Below are 27,044 nucleotides of genomic sequence, written 5' to 3'. Positions count from 1 at the left end.
AGAGAGTGAGCATACAAGTGGGGTGCTCAACCTCACTAGTAATCAAATGATGCCCTATTAAAGTGAAATGTCATCTTCTTCCCATCAGATCAGCAGAAATGTTACAGCCTGGCAATATCACAATGTGGCAAGAGGCAGTGACAGAGAAACACAACCTGCTGGTGGGAGCAGGCCCAGGCCCAGTCACTTTGGAGAACCCCTAGTGATATGCATTCAAATCTGAATTGTGTATACCCTGTGGCCAAGCCATCCTACTTCTCAGTAACTAGAAAAATATTTGCATGTGTGCCAGACATGTATAAGGATGTTTAATGCAGTATGGTTTGTAACAGACACCACCCCTCAAGAAAAAAAAAAAAGAATCCCAATTGTCTCCAACAAGGGACTGGCCACAAAAATGGGACCGAGTTTGTACCAGTAAATATTACAGAGTAGTTAAAAGCATAACAGAGTTTTCCCTCTGAGACACTGATTAGTGAAAAGGCAGGTGGCAGGATGATGTCTGCTATGTGACACCACTTGGCAAAACACACACACCAACTCTACCATACAATCTGCATGGATACAAATGAACACAGAAAAGGTTCTAAAAGTAAATACCAGGATGCCTGGGCAGTTGGGCGGTTAAGCATCTGCCTTCAGCTCAGGGCATGATCCCAGGGTTCTGGAATCAGGTCCCGCATCGGGCTCCCTGCAGGAAGCCTGCTTCTCCCTTTGCCAGTGTCTCTGCCTCTCTCTGTGTCTCTCATGAATAAATAAATTAAATATTTTCAAAACTAATAATTTTTTAAATAAAATAACAGTAGATACCAATAGTAACCTACAGAGAAGGGAGAGGGGACCTAAATTAGATATCACAAGGGCCAATTTCACCTTATTTATGATATTTAATTCATTGTAGTGATATTGCACTCATGCATTTCTTCTAAACTTAATTTTTTTTAACACAGGGCAACCTCACTGCATCATCCACACGGATCACAAAATCTAGCCAACTCCAAAATCAAGAAGCTATGTTTACGAGATAAATATGGCCATAATTATTACCACATGACTGAAGCTTCTTCAGTGTCCCTGTGTTTTTCTCTTTAACCTGAGAAAGAAACAGGAAGCCATGGCACACTTGGCTTTTTGCTCTTCTAAGAGCCTGAGACCTAGGGGCTTAATCTCTTCCCAGGGGCGATAATTAACATTTTTAATGCAGGCACTTTACAATCAATAGAGTTAACAACTGCTGCTCTTATCTACTTACACTTAGGTGTGAAAAAGATGGGAAATGATTTAAGGCTGAAGGAAGATCAGAAAGGATAGAAATTAAGCAGGAATCCACCGAGCCAAGGGGCAATTTGGCCAAGTTGGGGTTCTGACCTCAGGAACAAGAGGATGGACGTAAATACAAAACCTAAAAGACAGGGACACCTGGGTGGTTCAGCGGTTGGGCACCTGCCTTCAGCTCAGGTTGTGATCCTGAGATCCTGAGATCCTGGATCGAGTCCCGCATCAGGCTCCCAGCATAGAGCCTGCTTCTCCCTCTGCCTAGGTCTCTGCCTCTCTCTCTCTCAGTCTGTCTCTCTCAAGAATAAATAAATAAATCTTAAAAAAAAAAAAATCGGGATCCCTGGGTGGCTCAGCAGTTTAGCACCTGCCTTCAGCCCAGGGCACGATCCTGGAGTCCTGGGATTGAGTCCCACGTTGGGCTCCCTACATGGAGCCTGCCTCTCCCTCTGCCTGTGTCTCTTTCTGTGTGTATCTCTCATGAATAAATAAATAAAATCTTTTTTTAAAATAAATAAATAAAAAAAATTTTAAAATTAGTAAAATCAAAAAGATTTTTTAGCCTGCCATCCAGAGCCCTTCATATTCTGGGCTCAAGTCTATCTTTCCAGAAGGTTCACTCCGCTCCATCTAACCCAAGGGGCGGAATCTGTGCGGAGTGTGAAGGGTAAGACCTACAGCAATGGAGAGGTGTAACCCACCAACTCAGAGGCACCAGATGAAACATGGGCGACCAGGCCAAGAGCCCATTCTGATTCATCCTGTTTCAGTCCTACGAAATATCCCATCTCCACTAAGGGGTGGAGGAATGGGAAAGAAGATGCAACTTTGTTTTCCATTTAAATACACACCTGAAAAAATAGGTTTCTGCTTTTTTAAAAAAAATTTATTCTGTTTTCTTTTTCCCAGGGGGTATCACTATCCATATTGTTTACATGTTTATTGTCCACCTTCAATGAGAATGTAAGTCACATAAAGGAACAAGGATTTTCTCTGCTTTGTTCACTACTGTATACCCGGTGTCTGGCATACAATACATGCTCCATAAGTGTTTTTCATCTGGAAGATGGGGATACTTGTAGAAATACAGCAAGAAGCTTGAAAAACAGTACCTAAGGGTAAACTAAGTCACTGAGCAGAGAGAGTGGTTAGGAAAGAGAATTGGAAATGATTTTTTTGGAGGGGACCACTTCTGTTCCTAAAGTTAGAGGCAAAATAGCATACGATTTTATGAGGCTTCTTCTCTGTGGCTCTGGGGATTGTTTCAATGTTACATACTTCACACCAGTGGTGCTACAAAGGAGAAAGGGAGACCCTTATTAGGAATGTTCAAAGCTTGACCTCAGTTGAGCTAAGATTTTCACCCCCTGTCCATTAGTGACAAGGCTGGTACAAAAATAAAGAGCAGTCACTTCCTCTTTTATGTTTAAAAAAAAGAAGGGAGGGGGGGACTTACTGAACTCTGAACTTCCTTTCTCACAACCACAACTTACTACTGACTTACTTTGGTAAGATGATTGCCGAATAAATAATTACCAGGCACCTCGTTGCTGCTGACTGATAAAGTTTTATCCAAAACTCTGCCTAGAACATAGCCCACTGATTCCAACCCTTTAAAGGAGCCAATCTGGGGATTGAAAGAAGACAAAACTGACCCAAAGCTGCCATGAAACCACCCAGCTCAGCCTCCTGGCTTTCACAGCTTCATTCAAAGGGCAGACATTTTCCATGCCAAAATGAAACTAAGCCCAAACAGAGACTATTCTGAGACACAAGTCCACAGCCAGGTACCCTGGAGGGAATCAGATAGGAGTTTAGCAGCCTGGGTTTGGGCCCAGGTTCTGCCACTTTCTTGCTTTGTGACATTGGGGAAGTGGCTTAACCTCTCTGAGCCTCAGTGTTCCCATGTTAGAAAGAAGGCATCTGTTTCTGGTACACTCAAGCAAATTTCAACTGTTTCCAACCTTCCTGTGAATAACAAGTACAACATTAACACAATCTTTAAAGGAGTAAACAACAGAGATCAGATTCTGGAGAACAGGGATGAAATCTAGAAGAAGGGAATGGCCATTTTACAGTGTATACCAGGAGAGCAGACCAGTCAGCACCAAGCAATAGCTAAGACTCCAACACAAAAGTCTTTCTGCTTTGCAGAGCCAGCGGGCAGATTTCAGGTTAACCACAGCTACTGGAAAGTAGGAAGAAAATTTAAGAGCAGAGAGAGCCAAGAGAAGAGGACCTCAAATGTGCATAAACTCTACCCAAGTGTCTGGCTGAATCTTGAACCATGCATGAGTGGGCCAGTCTCAAAGAAGACTCAAAGATAAACAGAATTGACATCTGAGCTGATGTCCAAGTGACAGTATATTGTTCAATCAAGACAATAGCTTATTACTAAGACAAAAATATCAACATTCTTCGGACAAATACAACTGAATCCAGTGTCTACAACGTAACATTTGCAACATCCAGCGTACAATCTGAAATTACCCGACCAACATACAAAAAAAAAAAAAAACAACAGGAAAATAGGACCCAATCTCAAGAGAAAAATATAATCAAACCAAGGGAAAAAAAAAAAAAAAAAAGGAAGGAATGATTCCTAGTAAGTTGGAGCAATAATTTGAAATTATATGAGATGCAATGCATTTAGCTGCAAGTAATAGAAAACCCATCTAGAAGAGGCTTAAGTAGTAAGATAATTTATTATTTGTTAGATAACAAAATTTCCAGAGATGGAACTGTAACAAGGGTAGTTAATTCAGTGGTTCAGTGACCTAATGAAGGGCATAGTTCCTCTTTCCTCCATACTGCCATTCTTGGCGGGCCAGCCCTGTCCTTTACAGTCAAAGGACATCTGCCAATGTTCCAAGGTATGACGTGAGGTAAAGACAAATCCTTTGTCCTGTTCCCCCTTTCCTTCTTGCCTTCACACTGCCATGTGAGGATGTGACTCTTGGAGCTTAGCACAGCCTCCTTAGGACCAAGAGGGGAGATCATGATGACACTTTAAGGATAGCAAATAAATAATTGGGAGGATCCTGAGTTTTTGATGACCTTGGGAAGCCTTGCTTAAGCTCACCCTGGAACCATCTACCTTCAGACAGCTTGTTAAATGTTATTTACAACCAAAGCATCTAGTCTGAGACAACCAGAATTGGAAAAGTAATAACATTTGCTCCAAACAGAAGACAAGCATGCAAAACACAATGAAAATTAAAATTATTAAACTCTGGCAACCACACAGCTCTGAGCCTGAGGTTGCCTCATTGTTTTTATTTAAACAGGGGATTAGCATGCATTAGAAGAATGTTTAAGCATGATAGCCCCAAACTGAGACATTCTTCTTAGCAAACAGAAGAATTAAAAGAAAATTTAAAAGAGAGAGAGAGAGGAAAAAAAAAAGTAATTCCATGTTGTTCTAGTCTTACACAATTAAAATCTTCTGAGTAGCATGAGGGATATGATTTAGATATTTGCAGAAAAATGTAGCCATATATTAATAATCCCCAAATCTCTTCTCCATCCCTGACTTCTCCATATTCCCAATGGCCTTTGGATACTTAACCTGGATATACCGCAGGTATCTCAAATTCAACAGTCAATGCAGAACTCACCATCTTCACCCAAAAGCTGTCTCTTCTTGAATTTTCTAGTGTGATTGATAATAACCCTATTCATCAAAACCCTACTCATCAAATACCTCGGTGAGAACTCCCTCAGTGGCTAATGATAGTCTTTTTTTTTTAAGATTTTATTTATTTATTTATTTATTTATTTATTTATTTATTTATTTATTATTTAAGAGAGAACACTCACATGTACAAGTGGGGGAAGGGGGGAGGGAAAGGGAGAGGATCTCAAGCCGACTCCAGGGCTCCATCTGGCGACCCTAAGCTCATGCATGACCTGAGCCAAAATCAAGAGTCAGACACTTAACCAACTGAACCACCCAGGTGCCCTGCAGACAATATTCTGAAGTTTTACTTTTGTGCTATATAATAAGTTCTGCTCTGACCCCACACAAGTTTTATCATATTTGATCCTCAGAACTCTATAAGGAAGGTACCATCCTTATCATTTACTCCTTTTTTCAAAATGAGGGTGCTAAGGATAAGAAACTGAGTGGGGTTCGCAGGATTTGAGTCCAGATCTTTCTCTCTCTCTCTTTTTTTCTTTTTTTCCTACCTCCCAAAGCAAAGAAGAGACCAACACGCACAAATTTCTCAATGGGCCACTCAACTTACTTTATTTCCAACCCATTTTCCCTTTTTGGCTCATTTCCACCCATGCCCTCCCTCTCCCCCACCTCCCCCAAGATATCCTCCTGGGTCCCTTCCCTACTTGGCCACTGTCTTGGCAGCACTTAGAGCTGCTGGCCTCACCACCTTGAAGGGTCACGCTCACTTCTGAATCCTGGAGGTCTTTGCTCCTCTCTGTCCCCCTCACATCTTCTCTTTCTGAAGCCAGACCTTCCCAAGTGCTTGAACTACTTCCACCAACCCCACGTCCCTTCTCTCTCACACTTCCGCTCCCATCTCGCTGACTGGCTTACTGTTTCCCTCACTGCTTCCACTTCCTCAAAACATGGCCTAGAACTTGCACTCCTTCCCGGCACCCTGCCCAGGAGGGGCCTGGGAAGCCACATGCCTCCTGGGTCCCCACCTCGGGCGGCACCTCTCCCACTGGGTTACTCCCACTGGGTTACTCCCACTGGGTTACTCCCACTGGTTACGAATTTTTTATTTCTGGGTCTTTCCTAGAGACCAGAGGCTGCCTGAGGGCAGAAACGTGCCTGGTTTCCTTACACCTCCCCACACATGAAGGGGTGGCCAAATATGCCCGCTGTGGGACACCTGAGGGGCTCAGCAGTTGGGCATCTGCCTTTGGCTCAGGTCGTGATCCCCGGGTCCTGGGATCGAGTCCCGCATCCCACTGCCTATGTCTCCCTCTGCCTATGTCTCTGCCTCGCTCTCTGTGTCTCTCATGAACAAATAAAATCTTAAAAAATATATGCCAGCTGGACCACATGGTGCTACTACTCCTTCCATATTACTGTCCTCTGGGTGGATTTTGGAAAAAAATACCTGGTGACGTAAGCCACACCTGTGTTTCCCCCCAAAGGCTGATCGGGTCTCCCCTCAGAGTATATGAACCACCAGCTTCAGAGGCAGACAGACTTCTTCAAATACCCCTTAGCTTCAAGACCTGGGCAAGTTACTTAATGTCCCTGAGGCTTAGATTCTTCAAGGAGTTAAAATGAGACTTAGCTCCTAGGGTGCTATAGGCTTTCAACGACATCATGTGTGAACATTCAGCTCAGTGCCTCAATAAATGAGAACAGGTCCCTGGAAGTATTATCATTCCCTGGGCACGTCTGCAGTGCATGACCCCCTCCTTCCAAATGACACAAGGACTTTCAAAGTTCTCAGCCCGTCCTCCCAGCTCAGCAACACAGACACAAGGAAATCAGCTGACTGTGGTCACGTGAGCACCCAAAGCCCTCAGACCAGAAGCCACTTTCTGAATTCCTTATTTGGGGCTATGGCAAAAAAAAGCTACCCATGTGCAAACTCCCTCACTGGAGGAAAACAAACAAACAAAAACAAAAACAAAAAAATTTAATGCACATATTTCTCCCACTAAGGAGTTTCCACATCTCATCAAATTTTGCCAGTTTCACTGGTGCTGTGGCAGGCACACTTTCCTGGCTCTGAGACATGATCCAGGGCATGGGCACATACATCAGAGCTGGCCCGATTGCCGTTCTCACTCACCCTGCTCGCGACCTTCCCCACCACAGGGCTCTCCCATCCCCAGCCCTTCACCTTAGCGCATGAGAACTCTGCCTCTAGGCTCTGCAGTTCTTAGGAAAATTCTTTATCCTCACTAAGCCTGTTTCCTCCTCTATGAATGGGACTAACAATCACAGCCAAGTCTTAGTGGAGGGTGAAGATTCAAAAGGATGAAGTTTGTGAAATGCCCGGTTCACTGCAAACCCCCAGATACCAGCTGTCTCCTTCATCTTCCCCATCATCATCCCTCATTCCTTTTATACAGTCTTTAAAAAAAAAAAAAAAAAAGATTTCATTTATTTATTCATGAGAGAGAGAGAGACAGAGATATAGTCAGAGGGAGAAGTGGGCTCCCCATGGGGAGCCTGATGCAGGACTCAATCCCAGGATCCTGGGATCACACCCTGAGCCAAAGATAGAAACTTAACCACTGAGCCACCCAGGTGCTCCCCTTTCATACAATCCTGAACTCAAATCTATGTTTGAGCCCTAACTCTATGTAACCTTGGGGAAATTTTCTTAAAGGGAATATAATAGGAGCAACCTCATAGGCCCATTTGTGGTAATTAAGTGAGTTAATATACAAAAAGCACTTAGGACACTACCCAGCACATAGTACATACTCAATAAATCTCGGCTTGAGCCAGCAGCATTTGAAAGCCTTACTTGAAGATGCCTAAGAAATAGAAGATTCCCTAGCCAGTCTCCCCAGCTAAGAGAGCCCCTCATCAGGGTTACAGAATATACACATTTACCCACGCAGGAACAAGACTTTCTTCTTTTCCTTGCACTTGACTTTTTTGTCTCATCTGGAGCACCCTGACCCCCTGTGGCCATGGACCCCAAATCAGAGAAGGCCAAAGGGGAAAAACAATGAGGCCTGCCATCATTTGAGCCCCCCACCGATCAGAGACACCCGAGAATATAAACACATACTGACCTCAGCCCTTGGAAGTCCCAGCTAGAGGCTGCTGTCAGCAGAGTGCCACCATGGGGATAGGGCCCACCTCCACACCAGCATGCTGTTCCCACTTCTCCCAACGGCTCTGTGCATCCCTTAAACACCTCCTCCTCCCTCCCTCTGTGCCGATTCTGTTCATAAAACACTTCTGTCTCAACCCACAGTATCCCCCAGGACAACCAGCTCCTTCTCTCTGCAGGAGTGGGACAGCTCTGTGTTAGCACTTGACACAGTACTCAGGCACTTCACTCAAGTGACAGGTCAGGCCAGGCAGTTCTACCAAAATCCATTTTAAAAACTTCATACCCTATACTTAGAATTCTATTTGGGAAAATAACTTTCATCAGTGATATGTGAAAGCTCAAAGGTAATAATCAAAATAATCTTGGGATATGGTGACGGGATGAAAATAAAACCTCTAATTGTAAAGAATTCAAAATAATGCATCTATATCATCTCTAGAAATAAATAAAACCTCTGCAGTCCAGGGGCCAATGAGCCTCTAGTGCCTCTGCTCTATACTTTTCATAGTGATTTTCAGACTCTGCTGACCATAACCCACAGTGTGAAAATGCTTCACATTTGACCCAGTTCACACATGCCTATGTATGTACACATTAATTAATAGTTTTATGTAATAATACTTATATTTCCTGAGTGTTACCCATTCTGATAGTTTTCATTCTATTTTTCCATGGTGTTCATGACCTACTAAATTGATTTTGTGACCCTTAATAAGTGATGATCCAGTTAAAAAAATACACTTGGAGGAATTCAAGGAACCTCACCCCAGACTAGAGAGGCAATACAAATAAGGGTTAAGGGCAATAAGGCACTGAAGTCACAGTATCCAGGCTTAAAAAACACACTGGCACCTCGTGACTGAGGAGGGTATGGCACACAGGAAGGTAGGTCCACTATGTGAATATCAGATCTCCTTCCTGGCAGCTGGGTGACTGTGGGCAAGGCATTCTTGTGTTCCTAGGACTACTTGGATCAAGGCTCTCTGTAAATAATATTCCAGCGTTGGCCAAGATGAATCACTGAATCTAGAGAGCAACTCAACCAGATCTGTGAAAGGACCAGGGAAACCCCACAGGCTTACTAATGATCAAGAAAGTACAGATTGGAATGAACCTCTAAGAGAGACCTGGAAGCATGGAGTGGGATAACACAGTGCATCCCCTAGACCCTCCTCACACCTCTAGGGCCATGACACGCACTGCCTCAGCTGCTAGGAGAGTTGAAGGCTAACGTTCACAGCTGCATCCTCCCTGGGAGTTCCCACTTGAAGGAAGCTGCCTTGCCCAAAGTCAGGCCACCCTCCCAAGAACAACCCACAGCCAATGTCCACTTGGGGCAGGTGTCCATAGTCCCAGTTCTGAACGGCCATCCCATCTCCAGCTATAGGCCTGGCCTTGACCTCTATTACAACTACTGCACCACAGTACAACCAGCCCCATTCCCTGCTTCCCTCAACCCCTCATGCATGTGGTACCCCAGACCTACTCTTCCCATAAGCCACCTGTATGCAAATCTGTGTCTTTTCAGACAAAGCAACAGTGACATTGGCCAGAGTCACAGGAGAACGAAGTCAGAATAATAACTTCAGGACATTTTCCGAGGGTATTTTTGAGACTTTTTTTTTCCAGAACTAACATTTAGCGAGCAATCACATGACTTTGCATACCACACCTCATTTAATTCACATGGTGCCCTGGGAGGTAGGCTCTGTATCCTTATCTTTATTGCATAGATGAGAAACCAGATTCAAGAGGCTAACAAAGGTGCCTAGGACCCCACATGTGCTTAGTGGAAGAGCTGATTTCTGACCCCAAGCCCTTGACCTCATCCCACTCCATCATAGCTCTATAATCACACTTGCCACCTCGGCTCACACAAATTCACTCTCATGTCTGTCTGTCTCTCTCTCCTTTTTTTTTAAATTTTATTTATTTATTTGAGAGAGAGTGAAAAAGAGAGCACAGCAGGGGGAGCAACAGATGGAGAAGGAGAAGCAGACTCCCCATTGAGCTGAGCCAACCAGGCACCCCTTATGTCTGTCGCTTTGAGGATCTCCCCCCTCCTCAAGGTCAGAGACCTCATGTTCTGAATCTCAAGTGCTCAGTGCAGTCCAAAGTACACAACAGGATACAGCTGGTAGTAATGGTGGTAGTATTCAGTAGTAATGGTGGTAGTGTTCAGTAGTGATGGTGGTAATGATGGTGATAGTATTCAGTAGTGATGGTGGTAGTATTCAGTGTTTCACATGCACTAAGTCCTACGCTGTGCCCTTTATACAAGAGCATCTCATTCAGCCCTGCCACTTTCCCATGAGGTAGGTCGTCTTATTAGGTATAAGCAGTGAGCACTCACTTGGGATCTGTCACAGATACAAGTACAGTTGAGCAGATGCACACTGCTCCAGGGCATTGTATAGGGCTAAGCACCAGGGCCACACCGAAATTGGTCTGGTAGGTTCTCCCAAAATGCCACCTATACTTTGCAACTTCTCCCATCAAAAGCAAGAGTATTTCCTCCTCTATTTCCTCCTTTATTTCAGACAGGCTTGTAGTTTGCTCTCACTGACCCAATATGTCACAAGTGACAGTGTACAAGCTCCAAGTCAAGGCTTCAAGAGGCCCTGCAGCCTCTGCTTTGTGCACTGGGAATGCAGTCACCTCCATGCAATCAAGCACAGCTAGACTACTGGAAGATGAGAGGCCTCTCTCCCCGAGAGAAAAGTCCCGGTGTCCTGGGCATCTCAGGTGCAGGCCCCACATGTGCAGAGCCCAGCCAAGAAGAGCTAACCCCTGCCCCGAACAGAAAGATCATCCAGCTGAGCCCAGCCCAAATTACTGACCCACAGAAAGGAGAGCTAAATAAAATGGTAGTACTTTTAAGCCACTAAGGTTTAAGGAGATTTATAGCACACAACAGGTAGTTGGTTTATTAGGTGCCCAAACACCCAAAAGCAGAACCACACAAGGATTCCTCCATAGGAGAGATGAACAAATAAGCAAATGAAAAGAACTGGGTGGGGCACCAGGGTGGCTCAGTCAGTTAAGTATCTGCCTTCAGTTCAGTTCATGATCTCAGGTCCTGGGATTCGGCCTTGCATCAGGCTTCCTGCTCAGTGGGGAGACTGCTTCTCCCTCTCCCTATGTTCATGCTTGCTCACTCTCTCTCTCCCAAATAAATAAATAATCTTTCAAAAAGAAAGAAAGAAGAAGAGGGATCCCTGGGTGGCGCAGCGGTTTGGCGCCTGCCTTTGGCCCAGGGCGCGATCCTGGAGACCCGGGATCGAATCCCACGTCGGACTCCCAGTGCATGGAGCCTGCTTCTCCCTCTGCCTGTGTCTCTGCCTCTCTCTCTCTCTCTCTCTCTCTCTCTCTGTGACTATCATAAATAAAGAAAAAAAATTTAAAAAAAAAAAAAAAGAAAGAAAGAAGAAGAGAAAGAAAGAAAGAAAGAAAGAAAGAAAGAAAGAAAGAAAGAAAGAAAGAAAGAAAGAAAGAACAGAACAGGGTGATCTGACTGCTGACTCAAACAGAAGAGTTTTCAATGTCCACCAGCAATCAGGAGAGCCAAGAATTCTGACTGGCTGGAGAAATAGAACTTCTCACAAGAACCACACTGTTCTAAGACCTAAAAACAAGAGAAGTGCTTCTTCATTTCACTCTTTGTAAGAAAACAGACCATGGTTTTCCCCGAACATCCTCTCATATGTTTGATAAGATTAAGAGGTCTAGAGTTTCACATCTGTTTTACTGAAGTCACATCTGTTTTTAGTGAAGTCAAGTGAGAGATCCAGTTGGATGCATCATCCCAAAGGGAAAGGAAATCATGGTTTTGGGGACTAGAGCAGGGCTTGTTGTGTTCACCAATATGTTTTCCTACTAGACCAAGCTGGCTGACATGTCCCAGCACCCCTTGCAGTTGACATGGTCCTCTGCCTGAGTTCTGGCCAACAGAAGGTAAGCAGAAATGCCATATGTCCCTTCAGGCTGGGGTGGTAATGAAATGAGCATGCTTTCTCATGTTGTCTCCCCATCCACTGGGCCAATGGAAAGAAAGCTGGAGTCCTAAATGACCATGTGCAAAACTGACCAGAATCACCTGCACTGATCTGTGAGAAAGGAAGAAATCCCTTTCTGTCAAGCACAGAGATTTTAAGGCTTATCTGTTATAGCAGCTTTAACAGATTCGTACTAATACCTAAACTAGTATAGGCTTTTTCAAATGCAAGCCCTAAAAACAGTTTATGAAGCTCAAGTGTTCCGGGTATTAATAGAACTACATTATTTGATGGGAAATTTGTCAGAGTGCCCTGGCTTCCTCGTTCTACAGTTTGCAACTGATGGGCAACAGTGAAATAAGAAGCAGATGTCCCCCCCAAGAAGGCAAACGGCACCATCCCTCAAAGGGTGAGTCCAGAAGGTGCTTGTCTTCTGTACGGATATCACTTCTGTGAGTAAAACTAAAAAAAGTCCCAACTAATATTTTTGAGGTTCAGCCTCAGTGATTTACACTTGCTTTTTTTTTAAGATTTTTTATTTATTCATGAGAGAGAGAGAGCGCACACGCACAAACAGGGGGAGAGGCAGAGGGAAAGGGAGAAGCAGACTCCCTGTTGAGCAGGGAACCCAAAGTGGGGCTCGATCCCAGGACCCTGGGATCATGACCCAAGCCAAAAGTGGATGCTTAACCATCTGAGCCACCTAGGCACCCCTACACTTACTTTTTAAATATTCTATTAAACTATAGTAACAGAAAAGTAGGCACAAGTATACAGTTCAATGAAATGTCACAATCTGAATGCATCCATGTAACCAGCAGCCAAATCATCCCAGAAGCTTCTCTCAATCCCCACCAGTTCCTCCCAGGGTAATCACCATCCTAACCTCTGTCCCCTGTAATTACTTTCGCCTGCTCCTAAACTTCCAGTGAACAGAATCATACAGAAGGTATTATGTCTAGCCTTTTTAGTTCACATTATGCTTGGGAGAGTCACCTACGTTACATGTAGCTGTAGGTTGCTCCTGTTCATTGCTATATGACATTCCATCAGGTACCCACTATTCTGCTGATAGGCAACTGAGGTGGCTTCCAGCATATATTATGTGAGAGGAAATTCTTTTCACTTCAGTCCACCAGGGTCCATAATGAACAAGGGCACAGACTTAAGTGGAGGGGCTATTTATCTTCACAGAGAAACATGGACAGAGCATGAGGCTGTGCCCCAAATCATCCACATACTTCTGAAAATCACTTCTCAACAGGCTCTAGTAAGGGCAATCCGAGGAGGAAGGGAGTTCAAACAAAAATAATCAGAGCCTGGGGATGCCTGGGTGGCTCAGTGGTTGAGCACCTGCCTTTGGCTCAGGTCATGATCCCAGGGTCCTGGGATCAAGTCCCACATCAGGCTCCTCCCTGCATGGAGCCCGCTTCTCCCTCTGCCTGTGTCTCTGCCTCTGTGTGTGTGTGTGTCTCTCATGAATAAATAAATAAAATCTTAAAAAAAAAAAAATAACAGATCAAGCCATAGAAAACTAGCACCAAAAAAAAAAAAAAAAAGAAAGAAAACTAGCACCAAAACCCAAATCAGGGCCACCTGGGTGGCTCAGTTAAGCATCTGGCTTGGGCTTGGGTCATGATCCCAGGATCTTGGGATCGAGCCCTACATCGGGTTCCCTCATCAGCAGAGGAGTCTGCTTCTCCCTCTGCTTTTGCTCATGCTCTGTCTCATGCTCACTCTCTCAAATAAATAAAATCTTTTAAAAAAATCAGATAACTCCCTCTCTAGTCATTTCTCCCCTATACCATTCATTCATTCAATATGTGTTTATTGAGCACATCCTACAAGCCAGATTTGGCTCAGAGACAACAGGAAATGAGATAGATGTGGCCCCTACTCTGATGAAACTGACAGTCAAGACTAAACACTCAAACTGATCATTATAAAACATAAAACTGACAAGCGGTTTTGTACAACGGGGAACCTGATTTGGAAAATCAGGGAAAGGCTTCTCTGAAGAAGTGACATTGAGGTAAGTTCTGAAGAAGGAGGAGGAGGCAAGTTGGGGAAGAGGAGGGGAAAGAGCAATTGAAGCTGAAGACAGAACAAATGCAAATGCCCTGGGGCAGGCAAGAGTATATCCTGATTGAGGAAGACCAATTGGGTCTTCAGCTAGAAAGTGAAAAGTGATTAAAAGGGAGGTACAAGCAAGGTTCCTGAGGACCCAGGACAGACAAAGACTTATAACTCATGTTAAAAGATTCTGGACTTGGGGTGCCTGGGTGGCTCAGTCAGCTGAGCATCCAACTCTTGATTTCAGCTCAGATCATGATCTCAGGGTCATGGGATCAGGTTCTGCATTGGGACTCCATGCTCAGCATGGAGTCTGCTTAAGAGTCTCTCCCTCTCCCTCTGCCTGCTTGCACATTCTCTCTCTCTCTCAAATAAGTAAATACATCTTAAAAAAAAAAAAAAAAAGATTCTAGACTCAATCCTGGGAAGGAGAGAAAAGCAGTCATCAAAAGATAATATCTAACTGAAGGACGAAGAAAATACAAAGAAGTCCCTTACCACTCTATATGCCAATCTTACTACCCTAAGTACACTATTTGGCCCAGAAAGAATTCATCAATACTCCCAACCATAAATTTTGCCACACACATTTTATTAAAAAAATAACAAAGCCAGATAACTTATCAAGATTTTCCTTTGCACTGGGGATCCTTGTGTGGCTCAGCAGTTTAGCGCCTGCCTTCAACCCAGGATGTGATCCTGAAGTCCCGGGATCAAGTCCCACATCAGGTTCCCTGCATGGAGCCTGCTTCTCCCTCTGCCTGTGTCTCTGCCTCTCTCTCTCTCTCTCAATGTGTGTCTCTCATGAATAAATAAATAAAATCTTTTTAAAAAAAAAAAGATTCTCATTTGCAGCACTGCCAAAATTCTAAATAATAACCCCCACCTTTAGGGAGAGAAGGAACATCTTCAGAGTAGGGCTATCTCATAAAAATCACCAACCCCACCATCACAAGACAAGAACAGTCCCACAGACTTCACCCTCCACCTTCACCCACATTATTTGGCAGCTTCTCCTTCAACCCAAAAGAGCACGTAAACATTCCATCTGGAGGATGAAGGGAACTCAAAATTTAAAAAGTGAAATGGTCAGAAATCTATTTAAAGTTGAAATGCCATCAACACATTTTCAAAATGAAGACAGCAGATGGGACGATCACAGATCTCAATTCAGCTTTGGAGGTTTCCCACAAATTAAAGCATCGAAAGCCAGGAAACTGTTGCATAGAAAGCACTGTTGCTCACCCATGTTCCTACCACGGCTCTGACCCCCGCTAAGAGTTCTGGGCTCAGAAACATTGTTAAGTCGCACCTAATGCAGTTGCCCACAATGTGTGAACACATTCGTTCTTGCATCAAGCCCTTGGTTCAGGAGCACTGCTCTGGCCTCCCCAACAGGATTATCAAGTCAGCACAAGACAGCGCCCAACCCTAGAAATAGTGGAAATAGCCGGTATTTATCAAGTGCTCACTGTAGGCCAGGCAAGGCACTCAGGATACACTTGATGTGTGCCCTATCAACAAGATATTATTACTTCCTTTTACCTCTAAAGAAACAAAAGCTCAGAGTATAAGTAATACATTCAAGGTCCTGTATCAAGAAACCAAGATTGGAACCAATACCTTACCGTCTCTAAGGCACAAACTCTCGGCCACCCATGAAGTGTGTGCTTAATTAACACGTGCTGGATAAGTGACAGCAGCAGAGATGGAGAAAGGGAGTGGGAGGATTCCTTTCAGAGGAAAAATCATTTCCATGGCCCTCTCTGCCTAAGGATGCGGTGAAGAGAGATATCCCTATTGTTAGAACCATAAAAATAACCCAGTAACCACCTCCCGAAATAGAACAATCAACAATATGACTGACACAAAAATCCAAATGCCTCTCTACGAGGTGAAAAATAGCAGCGGCACCTACAAGCTCCGGTGACACCCCCCCACACACACCTTCGCCTCTGCTTCTAAATGGTCATTTCAGTACATGGCACCTGCCCTCCAACCCCACAGGCCTGGGATTTCAGGATCTGAGTCATGGCAATCGTTGTCTCAAATGCACTTCATGCTACTCTTTTTCAAATATTTGGCCACTTCACTCACCCTCGCACATCCTGCCTTAAAACAATGACAACAAGCGCTTCCTAGTCACTGTCCTGCCCTCACAAAATCCAAACCCTCCTAGATGACGTTTATCTCCAATTGCCACCGCCTCCACCACACACCCTCCTTCCTGTTCCCTGCATGTGCCCTGTCCTGTCTTTCCGTGTGCCAACTCGAGCTGCCCTCTGCCTGAAACACCCTCCCCAGCCCCCAGCTTGTCAATCTAGGAACTCCTACTCCTGCTGTAAGACTGTTCCCAAATGTCACCTCCTCTGTGGCATCGTCTCCACCCCTCCCAGGAGTAAGGATGCCGCCCCACTTCTCCTTTATGTGCCGGAACTAACTGGCCACATGCTCTCCTCCCCCCAAAAGACCAGGAAGATCTTCCAGGGCAAGGCTGGTGTCTTATGTCTCTTCAATTGCAACCTGACATTATACATTGTATTTCTTAATTGCTGTTCTCCTTCCACTAGAATGTAAATTCCAGGAGGGTAGGGACTCTGGTTCACTGCTCTAGTCCCAGTGCCTAAAACAGCACCCGGTATGTGGTAGGCACTCAATAAATTATTTGTTGAATGAAAGGACAGATGGGCAGATGGATGGGGAACGGATGGGTGGCTGGGTGAATGAATGGACGGATGAATGAATAATGGATAGAAAAATGGCTGAGTGGATAGATAAATGGATTGGTGGATCAGTGGGTACATGGACGGATAGACAGATGGTTGGATCAAGCAGGATCATATTTCACCAGCCCAGGGTCACAGAGTCATAGAGACAGAGCAGGATTTGAAATCAAGCCTATCTGATTTTTGAGCCTTGCACTCTCAATTCAATTTATACTGCCTGCCTAGAAACCCAAAGTCTGGTCACTGGGCAATGGCAAGATAAAAGAAGAAAGAATCTCCCCCCACCCAATCCCGCTTCCCCCCAACCCAGGAATATGGTTATTGCTAAGTTTATTTCCATCTACTTAGCAAATGCCCTCAACAGAGGGCATCTGAACCCTCCTAGTCCACTTTTGAGTTCCTCTTCTAACTCAATAGGGCAACATTCTGCATGTAGGCTAAGGGAAAAGACGACATCCAGGAGACACAGACAAGCAGGACAAAGAACAATGAAAAGGTATTAGCCAACAATAACAGTATTAATATTAAAATATTGAAAGATCTTGGGCAGCCCGGGTGGCTCAGCAGTTTAGTGCCGCCTTCAGCCCAGGGCTTGATCCTGGAGACCTGGGATCTAGTCCCATATCAGGCTCCCTGCATGGAGCCTGTTTCTCCCTCTGCCTGTGTCTCTGCTTCTGTGTGTGTGTGTGTGTGTGTGTGTGTGTGTCTGTGTGTGTCTCATGAATAAATAAATAAAATCTTTAAAAATAAATTAATTTGATTTAATTTAATTAAATATTAAAAGATCCTGAATCAAAGCTGCTATCTCTTCTAAGCCCCATTGAGCCTGTAATCACGGTGTCTTTCAATCCTCTGCTACATCAAGCTTTCTTCCAACACCAGCCATTTCCAGGAAAGACCAGGAAGTCTCCTTCTCTCTTCATAAGAAGTAATAACCAGTAGGAAATTGGGCCCCCAGAGGGAGACCGGGAGGAGCTCACCATTAGGCAAAAGGGGAGGGAGAAGGAGGAGGAGATAGTTTATAGGTAGAAACTAACAGATCCTTATGTTCCCATAATTTCCTTTAGTTTTTTCATGATAAAAAGTAAAGAACATTTTCTAGGTGCCCAGATTTGTGTTAGATAGGCGTTAAAGATGTGTTAGCACCAAACCAAGACCTTCCCCTTGATGAAATCAGAAAGAGGGAAGTAAATGACCGAGGATGGTTCTCTATATGTGATTCAAAGGGGCTTATTGTGAAACTACAAACAAATTGTCTTCCAAATGAGAGAAAACACTGCCCAAATCAAAGGAATGAACGGTCAGAGACCATCAGACCTGGACGGAGGGTAAGGAAGGTTATCTGGGAGGCAATGTGGATAATCTTGCACCCCTAAAAACTTGGCTGTCTGCTCAGATGCCTCTCACTGACCTTCTTTACTCTGTCTTTTTATTTATTCTCAACCTGTCAGCTCAGACTTGCTCCTCCACCTCTGAAATGGTCTGATTTTTCTGCTGTAGAAGAGCCACCTCAAAATGCAACCCCTACATACAAAGGAAGCCAGCTCATTATCTGAGTCTTAGCTAAGAGGGGATGAAATTATCCATGGAACTGAGAGAGAAGCTGTCTTAAAGTAATTCTACCAAATATTCATCCTACTTGTGACCATGGCACAAGACTCATCCCCTCTACAGAATATCACAGAGATAAGACCTTCTGTGTATCTTTATCCAGGATATGAGCAGTTTCACAACATAGATTTTTTAGCTCTGGCCCCCTGGCAACTCAGACTTTCTCCAATTACTTCAGAGAATGGGAAGTTTTTTGCCTTTTGGTTTTGGTTTTGGTTTTTAATTCTCTGACCAAAGAATACCCTAACTCCACCCCAACCATTGCCTAGGCTAACATCCCCTTATAAATTCTCACAGCACCCTGTACATTCTTTGCAAAGTACTTCACAAAAAGTAAAATTAAATATTGGTGCAATGATTCGTAGAATATTTTATCTCTCCATTACATCATAAGCTCCATGCCATTACGATCTTCTCAATCTCATTCATCCATGTATTCCCACTATTTAAAATAGTTCCTGACACATAGAACTCAATGAGTGTTACCTTTTTGTAAGGATGGATGGATACATGGAATGATGGATGGGTAAATGCATGTAGTAAGTATATAAATTTCCTACCAGATTTTCAAGCACCCATCAAACCTTGAAATGGAAAAAAAAAAAAAAAAAGAAAAAAAAAGAAAAAAAAAAAAAACCTTGAAATGGCACATGTAAACATGGTGGATTTTGTATATTCTATAAAAGTGCCAATTATCTATAACATCACAGACACGATGAGTCAAGCCAAAGAATCTATGATACTAGATCAAATGCCAAAAATGATAAGAGACCAAGTTTTTTAATGCATCAGCCAGAGATGATGAACTTTATTTACAGCCTGATCCCTTTGTCCACCCCAAAATTAATTGGACTGCAAAGTCAAAAGATCAGAGCACAGATTTTCAATTGTACCTATTAATTTAACTACCTATACCTGAAAACTATCAAAAGGAGATGCATATTCTCAAAAATGTGACACACTGATGTATTTACATATATGTGTATTTACACACGTGTGTGTGTGTGTGCAGATGCAGAAACAGAAACAGAAAGCTAGGCAGAAAAAGAGAAAGAATAGAGGGGGACTCCAATAACAAGCATACGTGTAAATTATTTTCAAATCTTCGGTTCATCCTCTGCCAATTACTTTCTCTGTTATTTTTTTTTCTTTCTTGACCCAAATACACCATAAACATGCTGCATATGGTTCTAGACAGTTACTTTAAGACACTTGCAATATCGCTAGTATTCAGAAACAACATATTTTTTAAAATTAGTTTCTAAGAACGTGTGTATCATATCAACTACATTTCCAAAGGTCGTATTTTCCATATTTACTTAGAAAGGCATTCTGTTGCCCAGTGACAAAGCTTCCAGCTTGCCCTGAGTGCTCTACAGCTCAAGATGAATTTACTGTTGCCTCTCCAACACACTAGCCCTCCTTTTTAAAACCCGGCATTAACTCACCTAAAGATTTTTATTTCATTTGGGATTTGGGGCCCGAAATCCCACTTCAGGTGGAAAAAATAAAAAAGTCAAACCATCAAATACAAAGTCAAAAAGCCTCTGCCTTTTATCCACACAGAACCCTCAGGACACAGTCAGAAAAAGCTAAGAGGTGAGTGGAATTTCACGCACAAACCTCTGGGATCTGCTTTTGAGAAGGTAGGGAAATGGAATAGAAGCAACCTTCAGTAGCTTGCAGCCTGACTTAGTGATTGTACTTTAAAAAAAAAAAAAAAAAAAAAAAAGGCCTCTTTATGACTTTTACTGAGAAAGTTCAACCTGAAGTATAGGTTATCATGTCGTAAGTTGCCAGGGAAAACTACGCCAAAAATAAAATAACCTTTGATTCAGCTTTGATTGTTATTTTATTTTATTTTATTCTATTTTTAGAGAGGGGAGAGAGCAAGAAAGTAGGGAGAAGGAACAGAGAGACAGAGAGGGAGAGAGAATCCTAAGCAGGCTCCACGCCTAGCACAGAGCCCAACGCAAGGCTTAGTCTTCTAACCCTAAGATCATGACCTGAGCTGAAATCAAGAGTCAGACACTTAACCGACTGACCCATCCAGGCACCCCTGATTGTTGTTTTTAATAAGAGCATATTTCAATCTATATGAGTTGACTACAGACTAAAATAAACTTGTATTCCATAGAGTTGATGTTGATGAAAACAGCAATGGTTGAATTCATGCAACATTTTGGGGGTTTGGTTTGGTTTGGTTTTTTGGGTTTTGTTTTTTTTTTTTTTTTAAGATCTTATTTATTTGAGAGAGAGAGCACACACGTGCACATGTGATTAGGGGCAAAAGGAGAAGGAGTAAGACTCTCCCCTGAGCAAAGCAGGGAGCCTGACATGGGGCTCTATCCCAGGACCCTGAGCCAAAGGCAGGCACTTAACCAAATGAGCCACCCAGGCACCCCAACATTTTGGGGTTTTTAAAGAATAACTTCTATTAAAAGGTTAAAAAACATGTTTTCTGATCTACACAGGAAGGCGAAGCACTGGTTTACTCATTATAATCATCCCTGTTAGGTCTTCATAGTCAGAAAACTAGCATGTTGGGGTTTTTCTAGAGAGTCCCTGACAAGTTGAGATCTTTCTCACAAGGAAAGGGTGAGAAAAGAAAATCCGAATGAGCCTGGCTGGCTGGGCCCAGACGCTGAGCAGGGCACTCATTGGTGTTACCCAAAGTCTATGAAGAAACACACCTGAGAATAAAACCTACCTAAATACACGAAAGCAGCCTAGTCATTCAATGACTTCCAGAATGAACTCTGTCCCACTTTGACACAGTTTCCTACCACAAACCAAGTAATAATGATCATCTCACTTAGAGTCACAGATACTGTGGATATTTCTCTTATACTTTGGTGCTCACCATAACCCTATGAGGTAGGTACCATTAGCCCCCATTTTACAGGTCAGGAAACTGAGGCCACTATGGGTGGGTGACTTACCCAAGCTTACACAGCAAGTAGGTGGCAGAGCAGAGATTCAAATCCAGTTCTGACTCCAACCCCATGCTATTAATTCTGAATTTCTAAATTTTATTGCCTCCCTATTCCTACTAAAGTAACTTCCTTTCAAAGAAAAAGTTCTCTCTGCCAAATTGCAAAAGCTTCTTGGGGTTAAGAGTCTAATTCCACCCAAAGGCTTGTCTTCATTACAATTAATGCACAAATGAAGGTTCTGGTGTCCTCTAAAGAATGCTTTAGAGGAAAATCTGCCTTGCTTCTCTGAGGGGTCCCACTTCTCATCTAGAATTTAGTCAGTTTCTTAATAGGGACGCTCGGCCCCAGTGCCTGTCATCAGACATTCATAGACTACCTCACGGAATGGTTTTATAGAAAATAGAGTGGTAACAAAAGGGGAAAAATCATGTGGCAGTCAATCTAGAATTCTATCCTCTAGCAGTACAAAAACAAGGAAGTCTAAAGCTCCCCTGGGCACACAGAAATCCCTAATTTCCCATGGTTGATAGACTTTCCATCTTTCCTCCCTCAACCCATCCCAGCACCCCCAATTTCCATGACAGCACAAGGGAGCATGGAGACTCTGTGGGTTCCCCGCCTGAGGATTATCCTACATACCTCCTACCCAAAGATAGTGCAAATTATACCCCCTCTCCCCTTCTACTTTTTTAAAGATTTATTTGAGAGAAAGTGCGAGAGAGCACAGAAGGTAGGGGCAGGGGATGCCTGGGTGGCTCAGTGGTTGAGCATCTGCCTTTGACTCAGTTCATGATCCCAGGGTCTTGAGATCGAGTCCCACATTGGGCTCCCCACAGGGAGCCTGCTTCTCCCTCTGCCTATGTTTCTGCTTCTCTCTCTGTGTCTCTCATGAATAAATAAATAAAATCTTAAAACAAAAAAAAAAGGGCAGCCCTGGTGGCGCAGCGGTTTGGCGCTGCCTGCAGCCTAGGGCGTGATCCTGGAGACCCTGGATCGAGTCCCACATCAGGCTCTCTGCGTGGTGTCTGCATCTCCCTCTGCCTGTGTCTCTGCCTCTCTCTCTGTGTGTGTGTGCCTCTATGAATAAATAAATTGAAAGAAATGTTTTGTTTTGTTTTTTAAAAAGGTAGGGGCAGAGGAAGAGGGAGTCTTAAGCAGACTCCACGTTGAGCACAAACCAAACACGGAGCTCAATCCCATGATCCTGCAATCAACGACCTGAGCCAAAACCAAGAGTCTGATGATCAAGGGACTTTGCCACCCAGATGCCCCTCCCCTTCTATTTTTGAAATGGAAGAACTCCCTGCCCTAACTTGTAGCCCAAAAGAGGGCTACCTGAAATTAACATTACATTGTCCATTCATGTAGTTAGGTGTGGGTGTGTGATTTGTAGTTAGGTGTGGTGTGTGATTAAGCTTAAGTCCTAGCTAACAGCATATAGGCAGAAGTATCTTGCAGCAACTTCCATAAGTGACAGTGAGCATATGGCCTTTGCCTTTCTTTTACGCTTTCCTCCTTCCTGCTAGCTGAAATAAAGATGTGATGACTAGATAGTCTAGCATCTTGGACTATGGGATAAGTGTCACTTCTGGATGGTGGAACTGAAAACTGGAAGAAACTAGGACCCACCCTGGGCTCTGGACTGCTGACTTAACTGAAGGAATAAAACCATACATATTCTCTATAAAATGTGGAACTCATTTTAATCAGGTGTACTTTTTCTAAAAGATTTTTTTTTTTATTTTGGGGAAACAGAGAGTACATGTGCATGCAGCAGGGGAGGGATAGGGGAGGAAGAGAGAATTTCAAGCAGGCTCCACACCCAGTGTGGAGCCCAACATCCGGGTTCGATCTCAGGACCCTGAGATCATGACCTGAGCCAAAATCAAGGGTCAGATGTTTAACCAATTGAAACACCCAAGTGCCCCTACACAGCAACTTTTTAAAGTAAGTACTATTTATTGGACCCATTTTATAGACAAGGAATCTGAGCTAAATAAGATGGTTGGGAAGTCCCAAAAGCCAAGATTCAAAACCACAGTGACCTGCCTGATGGCCTGTACATACACCCGCTACCCTACACTGCCTCTCAGGGAGAAGAGAAAAAGAAAGCTGATAAAATAGTAAGTACTGTCTACCTCTAAAGTTGCCATATTTGATTAGAAAGTTTAATTCCGCTGTACTCTCACTACACCAGAAAATTCCTACCACTTTCCAGGTTTTGAAAAACAGGATCTCCTGTTATCACCTACACATTCCAGAGTGCCTGCCCCAAGCATCAGTAACTACAGAGCAGGTGGGAAAGTAGCAGTAAAAATGTTCAAAATTCACCCCCAATCCCAGCAAGCGACAAAGACAGAAACTCATTCATGAAAGTGAAAGGTAACCTCAAAGATCATCTACACATTCCAGCACTAAGATGCCACTGGTATTGTGCTTTAGGGGCCAAAGTTCTAGGAAACAATCTAACTGTTTGCAACAGATTCTAAGCTATTGCTACTTTAAAGGGATTTGGGAAGATGTGAAACTAATATAACATTGTAAATTAATTGTACTTCGATTAAAATAATAATACAATAGGGGCGCCTGGGTGGCTTAGTCCATTAAGCATCTGCCTCCAGCTCTGGTCATGACCCCGGGGTCCTGAGATGGAGTCCCCACATCAGGCTCCCTGCTTAGCAGGGAGCCTGCTTCTCCCTCCCCCTCTGCTGCTCCCCCTGCTTGTGCTCTCTCTCTCTCTCTCTCTCTCTGTCAAATAAATAAATAAATATTTTTAAAATAATAATAAAATTTTAAAAAGAGTATATAAAGCTGAAAAAAATAATAAAGGGATTTGGGAAGTCCTCTGGTGCAGAGCGTGAGACTGGGGTTCTACTCCTTGGTAAGAGAGGCTGGGCAGGTCTGCAAGGTTCACTGGATGAGCCAGCTCTTCCCTGGATCTCAGGTGAGGGAGGGAACCTACAAGTCTTCTGAGACGGCAGTGCCATGCTGCCAGCATCCTGTACAACTGACAATGCCACCCACACTCACCAGGGATCACTTGACTTTTCCCTGGAGGGTGGAGTGCTACAACACCACAGACACAGCTAAGTCACATCTCTGACTCTTGAAGGCTTAATGCTTTCTTCTGATCAAACCCAGTTCCCCAGGGCAGTCAATGTACCCCTACGACACACTCCAGAAATGAGACAGTTCTCCCCAAACTCAACCACATCTGGCCAAAAATTGGGGAGGGAAAAAAAATTTCCAGAACATTAGTTGCAAACTCAAATGTCTACAGGAGCCAGAAACTGGTGAAACAAGCCCAGCTGGGAAGGACTGGGATGAAATGGTGAATGTACGCCCCGTCTATGAAAATAGCTCCAGATGACTGTTCCAACAAGAAAGTGGGACCAAATCTTCGCAAACTGGAAGCTGAAAATTCAAGTATCTGGGTAAAATCTCCCGGTTCTAAAGGTTGACATCAAATTCAAAAAATGTTCGACAGCCCAAAGGCTAAATAGGTCCATAGGCAACTTGACCCTGGAGGGTGAATTTACAACCAGAGACGGCCAAGGCCACCTTGCACACGGTTAAAAGTCACCACGAGGTTGAGCATCCCTGGCTAGGGTCAAGGACCTCGAACCAGGTGCAAGGACCCAGGTTGCCAGTCACTTGGAGTCCTTCCTGTATGCAGCCAGAAGATAGAAAGGGCGATTTAAACCCATGTCTGAGAAGCACCCCATCTGGAGTGACCTTTTTTTGGGAGAGAGGAGGCCCAGGGGACACCCACAGTCACCCTTCCAGGGGATGCACCATATGCAGAGGCAGCAGCCACCTGTGGAGACTTCTGTGAAGCAGGGGAAGGGACAGAACCTCACTCTGCGAGATGAGCAAGGGCGAGTGAGCAGGAATTAGGGAGAGGAGGGCGTCCTCCCAGAAATGGCCCCTGGGGACCCTTGCTCCAGAAGCAAGACTGACCAAGCGGGATAGGTTCAGGAGACAGAACTGGACGCTTTGCTGCCAGGAAGGGAGAAAGGGTGCACGCTCTTCCTTGGCAGGTAGGGCCTCTGGCTCCACCCGCCTTTCCTGGATGGAGCATCACTGCCTGCACACACAGCCCTTCAAAGGGCCCTTTTGCGGTGGTACAGTCCCAGCTTGGCAGGTCACTCTGTCCTTCGCCTTCTGCCTAACTCAGTCACTTCTAGAAAGTGTTTTCACCATCTCTTCCACAAAAGGCATTCCCGGAGCCCCACAGCCTACCTTGGCACTGGAATCCTTGCTTCCCGAAGCCCCTGCAAAGGCAGAAAGAGGCACGTCAGGCAGCCCTAGGGGCCCAGCCACCGGCTAGTTCCCCCCTTCCCCGGCCTCTCTACCCCAGGTGCAACCTCCTAGCCGCAGGCGGGTGCCCAAGAGTCTTCCGCCTTTGGGGGAAGGGGGCAGCTGAGCAGTAACCCCCACCTCCCCTCGGAAGGCAGAAGAAAGGAGGCTGCGACCACCAGGTGGCGGGATGGGGGGAGCGGTTCCTTCGCGGGAAGTGGGGGGCAGGCGGGAGGTCTGCCCACAGAGATGCCCGAGGACCTTCGGGGAACGAGAAGCGATAAAGACGCATCCAGACGGATCCAGACGGAGGAGGAGAGAGAGACCCCGAGGCGGTGGAGTTCCCTGGGGGAACTGGGGAGACAGAAAAGGCTCCCCCAGCCCAGGGCGACGGGGGAGAAAAGTCCCCGCAGGGACGCGAAGGGGAAACGCGAAGGGGACACTGAGGAGCGCGAAGGGGACCCGTGGCCCGCAGGGAAGCGCAACCATCGATAACCCAGGGCGCCAGGCGGGAGACACGGGAGGGGAGCAGAGGATGCCCCGCGCCCGCGGGAAGGCAGAGAGAGGACACCCAGGGCGCTGCCCCCGGAAAGCAGGGGAGGGGGTACAGGCGCCGCGGGCCCGGAAGGAGGCGGGGAGACGGGGAAGCCCGGCGAGCGGGCACTCGAGGCGCTGCCCCCCCAGGGGCCAGGGACGGCCACCCCGCGCTCCGAGCAGGTGCAGAGCCGGCGCCCGCGCCACGGCCCCGGGGCGCTCCCGAGGGGGCTGGGGGGGAGACCGGGCAAGGAGGCGCCCCGCGGCCGGGGCGGGGGCCGGGGCGGGGGCCGGGGGGGAGGGGGAGGGGGAGGGGGGGCGCAGGACTGGGCACCCGGGCGTCCGGGGCCCCGGGAGGGTGCCCTGCGCCGCGCGCTCTCACCAGATGAAGTCGGTGCAGTGGCTGCAGAAGGTGGGCTGCTTGAAGAAGCGGGCGGTGAATTTGTGGTTCTTCACCTCGTGCACGTTCTTCTGCCGGAGGGCGCCTTTGCGGGCGAAGCGCACGGTGCTCTCCTCGCCCTCGCTCGGCGGCGGCCCCGCAGCCGGGTCAGCCATCTTGCGCGCGGGGAGCGGGAGCCGAGAGGTGCCGGCCCCGGGGCCGCGGGGCCGCGGGCGGCGGGCCCGGGAGGCGCGCGAGGAGGCGGCCGCTGCTGCCGCCCGGGGCCGCGGGCGCTTCCCCTGCGCCGCTCTGGCCGCCGCGGCGCGCGGAGCTGGGGCTGTCACTCGCCCAGCTGCCGCCGCTCGTCCAGCTGCGCGAGGCACCGCTGGCCCCAGCTGCGGGGGAGGGAGGCGGGGCCACGGCGGGCCCCGCCCCCT

General features: G+C 45.6%; 1 protein-coding gene across 2 annotated transcripts in view; it reads right to left on the bottom strand.

The window, feature by feature from the left end:
- PRKCB (protein kinase C beta) overlaps positions 1-26,817 on the bottom strand; it is a 325,998-nt gene extending 299,181 nt beyond the window's left edge. The window contains exons 1-2 of one of the 2 annotated variants that reach the window (XM_077907036.1): positions 26,611-26,817; positions 25,638-25,669 (exon numbers count right to left, since the gene is read on the bottom strand). In XM_077907036.1, the coding sequence (XP_077763162.1) occupies positions 25,638-25,669; positions 26,611-26,783 (205 nt within the window). In that variant the 5' untranslated portion in view covers positions 26,784-26,817. The remainder of the gene's footprint in view (positions 1-25,637; positions 25,670-26,610) is intronic. The other variant, XM_077907037.1, reaches the window with a different exon arrangement.
- Between the last annotated feature and the right edge of the window lie 227 nt (positions 26,818-27,044).

Source organism: Canis aureus, chromosome 8, assembly GCF_053574225.1.
Source record: "Canis aureus isolate CA01 chromosome 8, VMU_Caureus_v.1.0, whole genome shotgun sequence".
Classification (NCBI taxonomy): Eukaryota; Metazoa; Chordata; class Mammalia; order Carnivora; family Canidae; genus Canis; species Canis aureus.
This window is presented reverse-complemented; position numbering and strand designations above follow the sequence as displayed.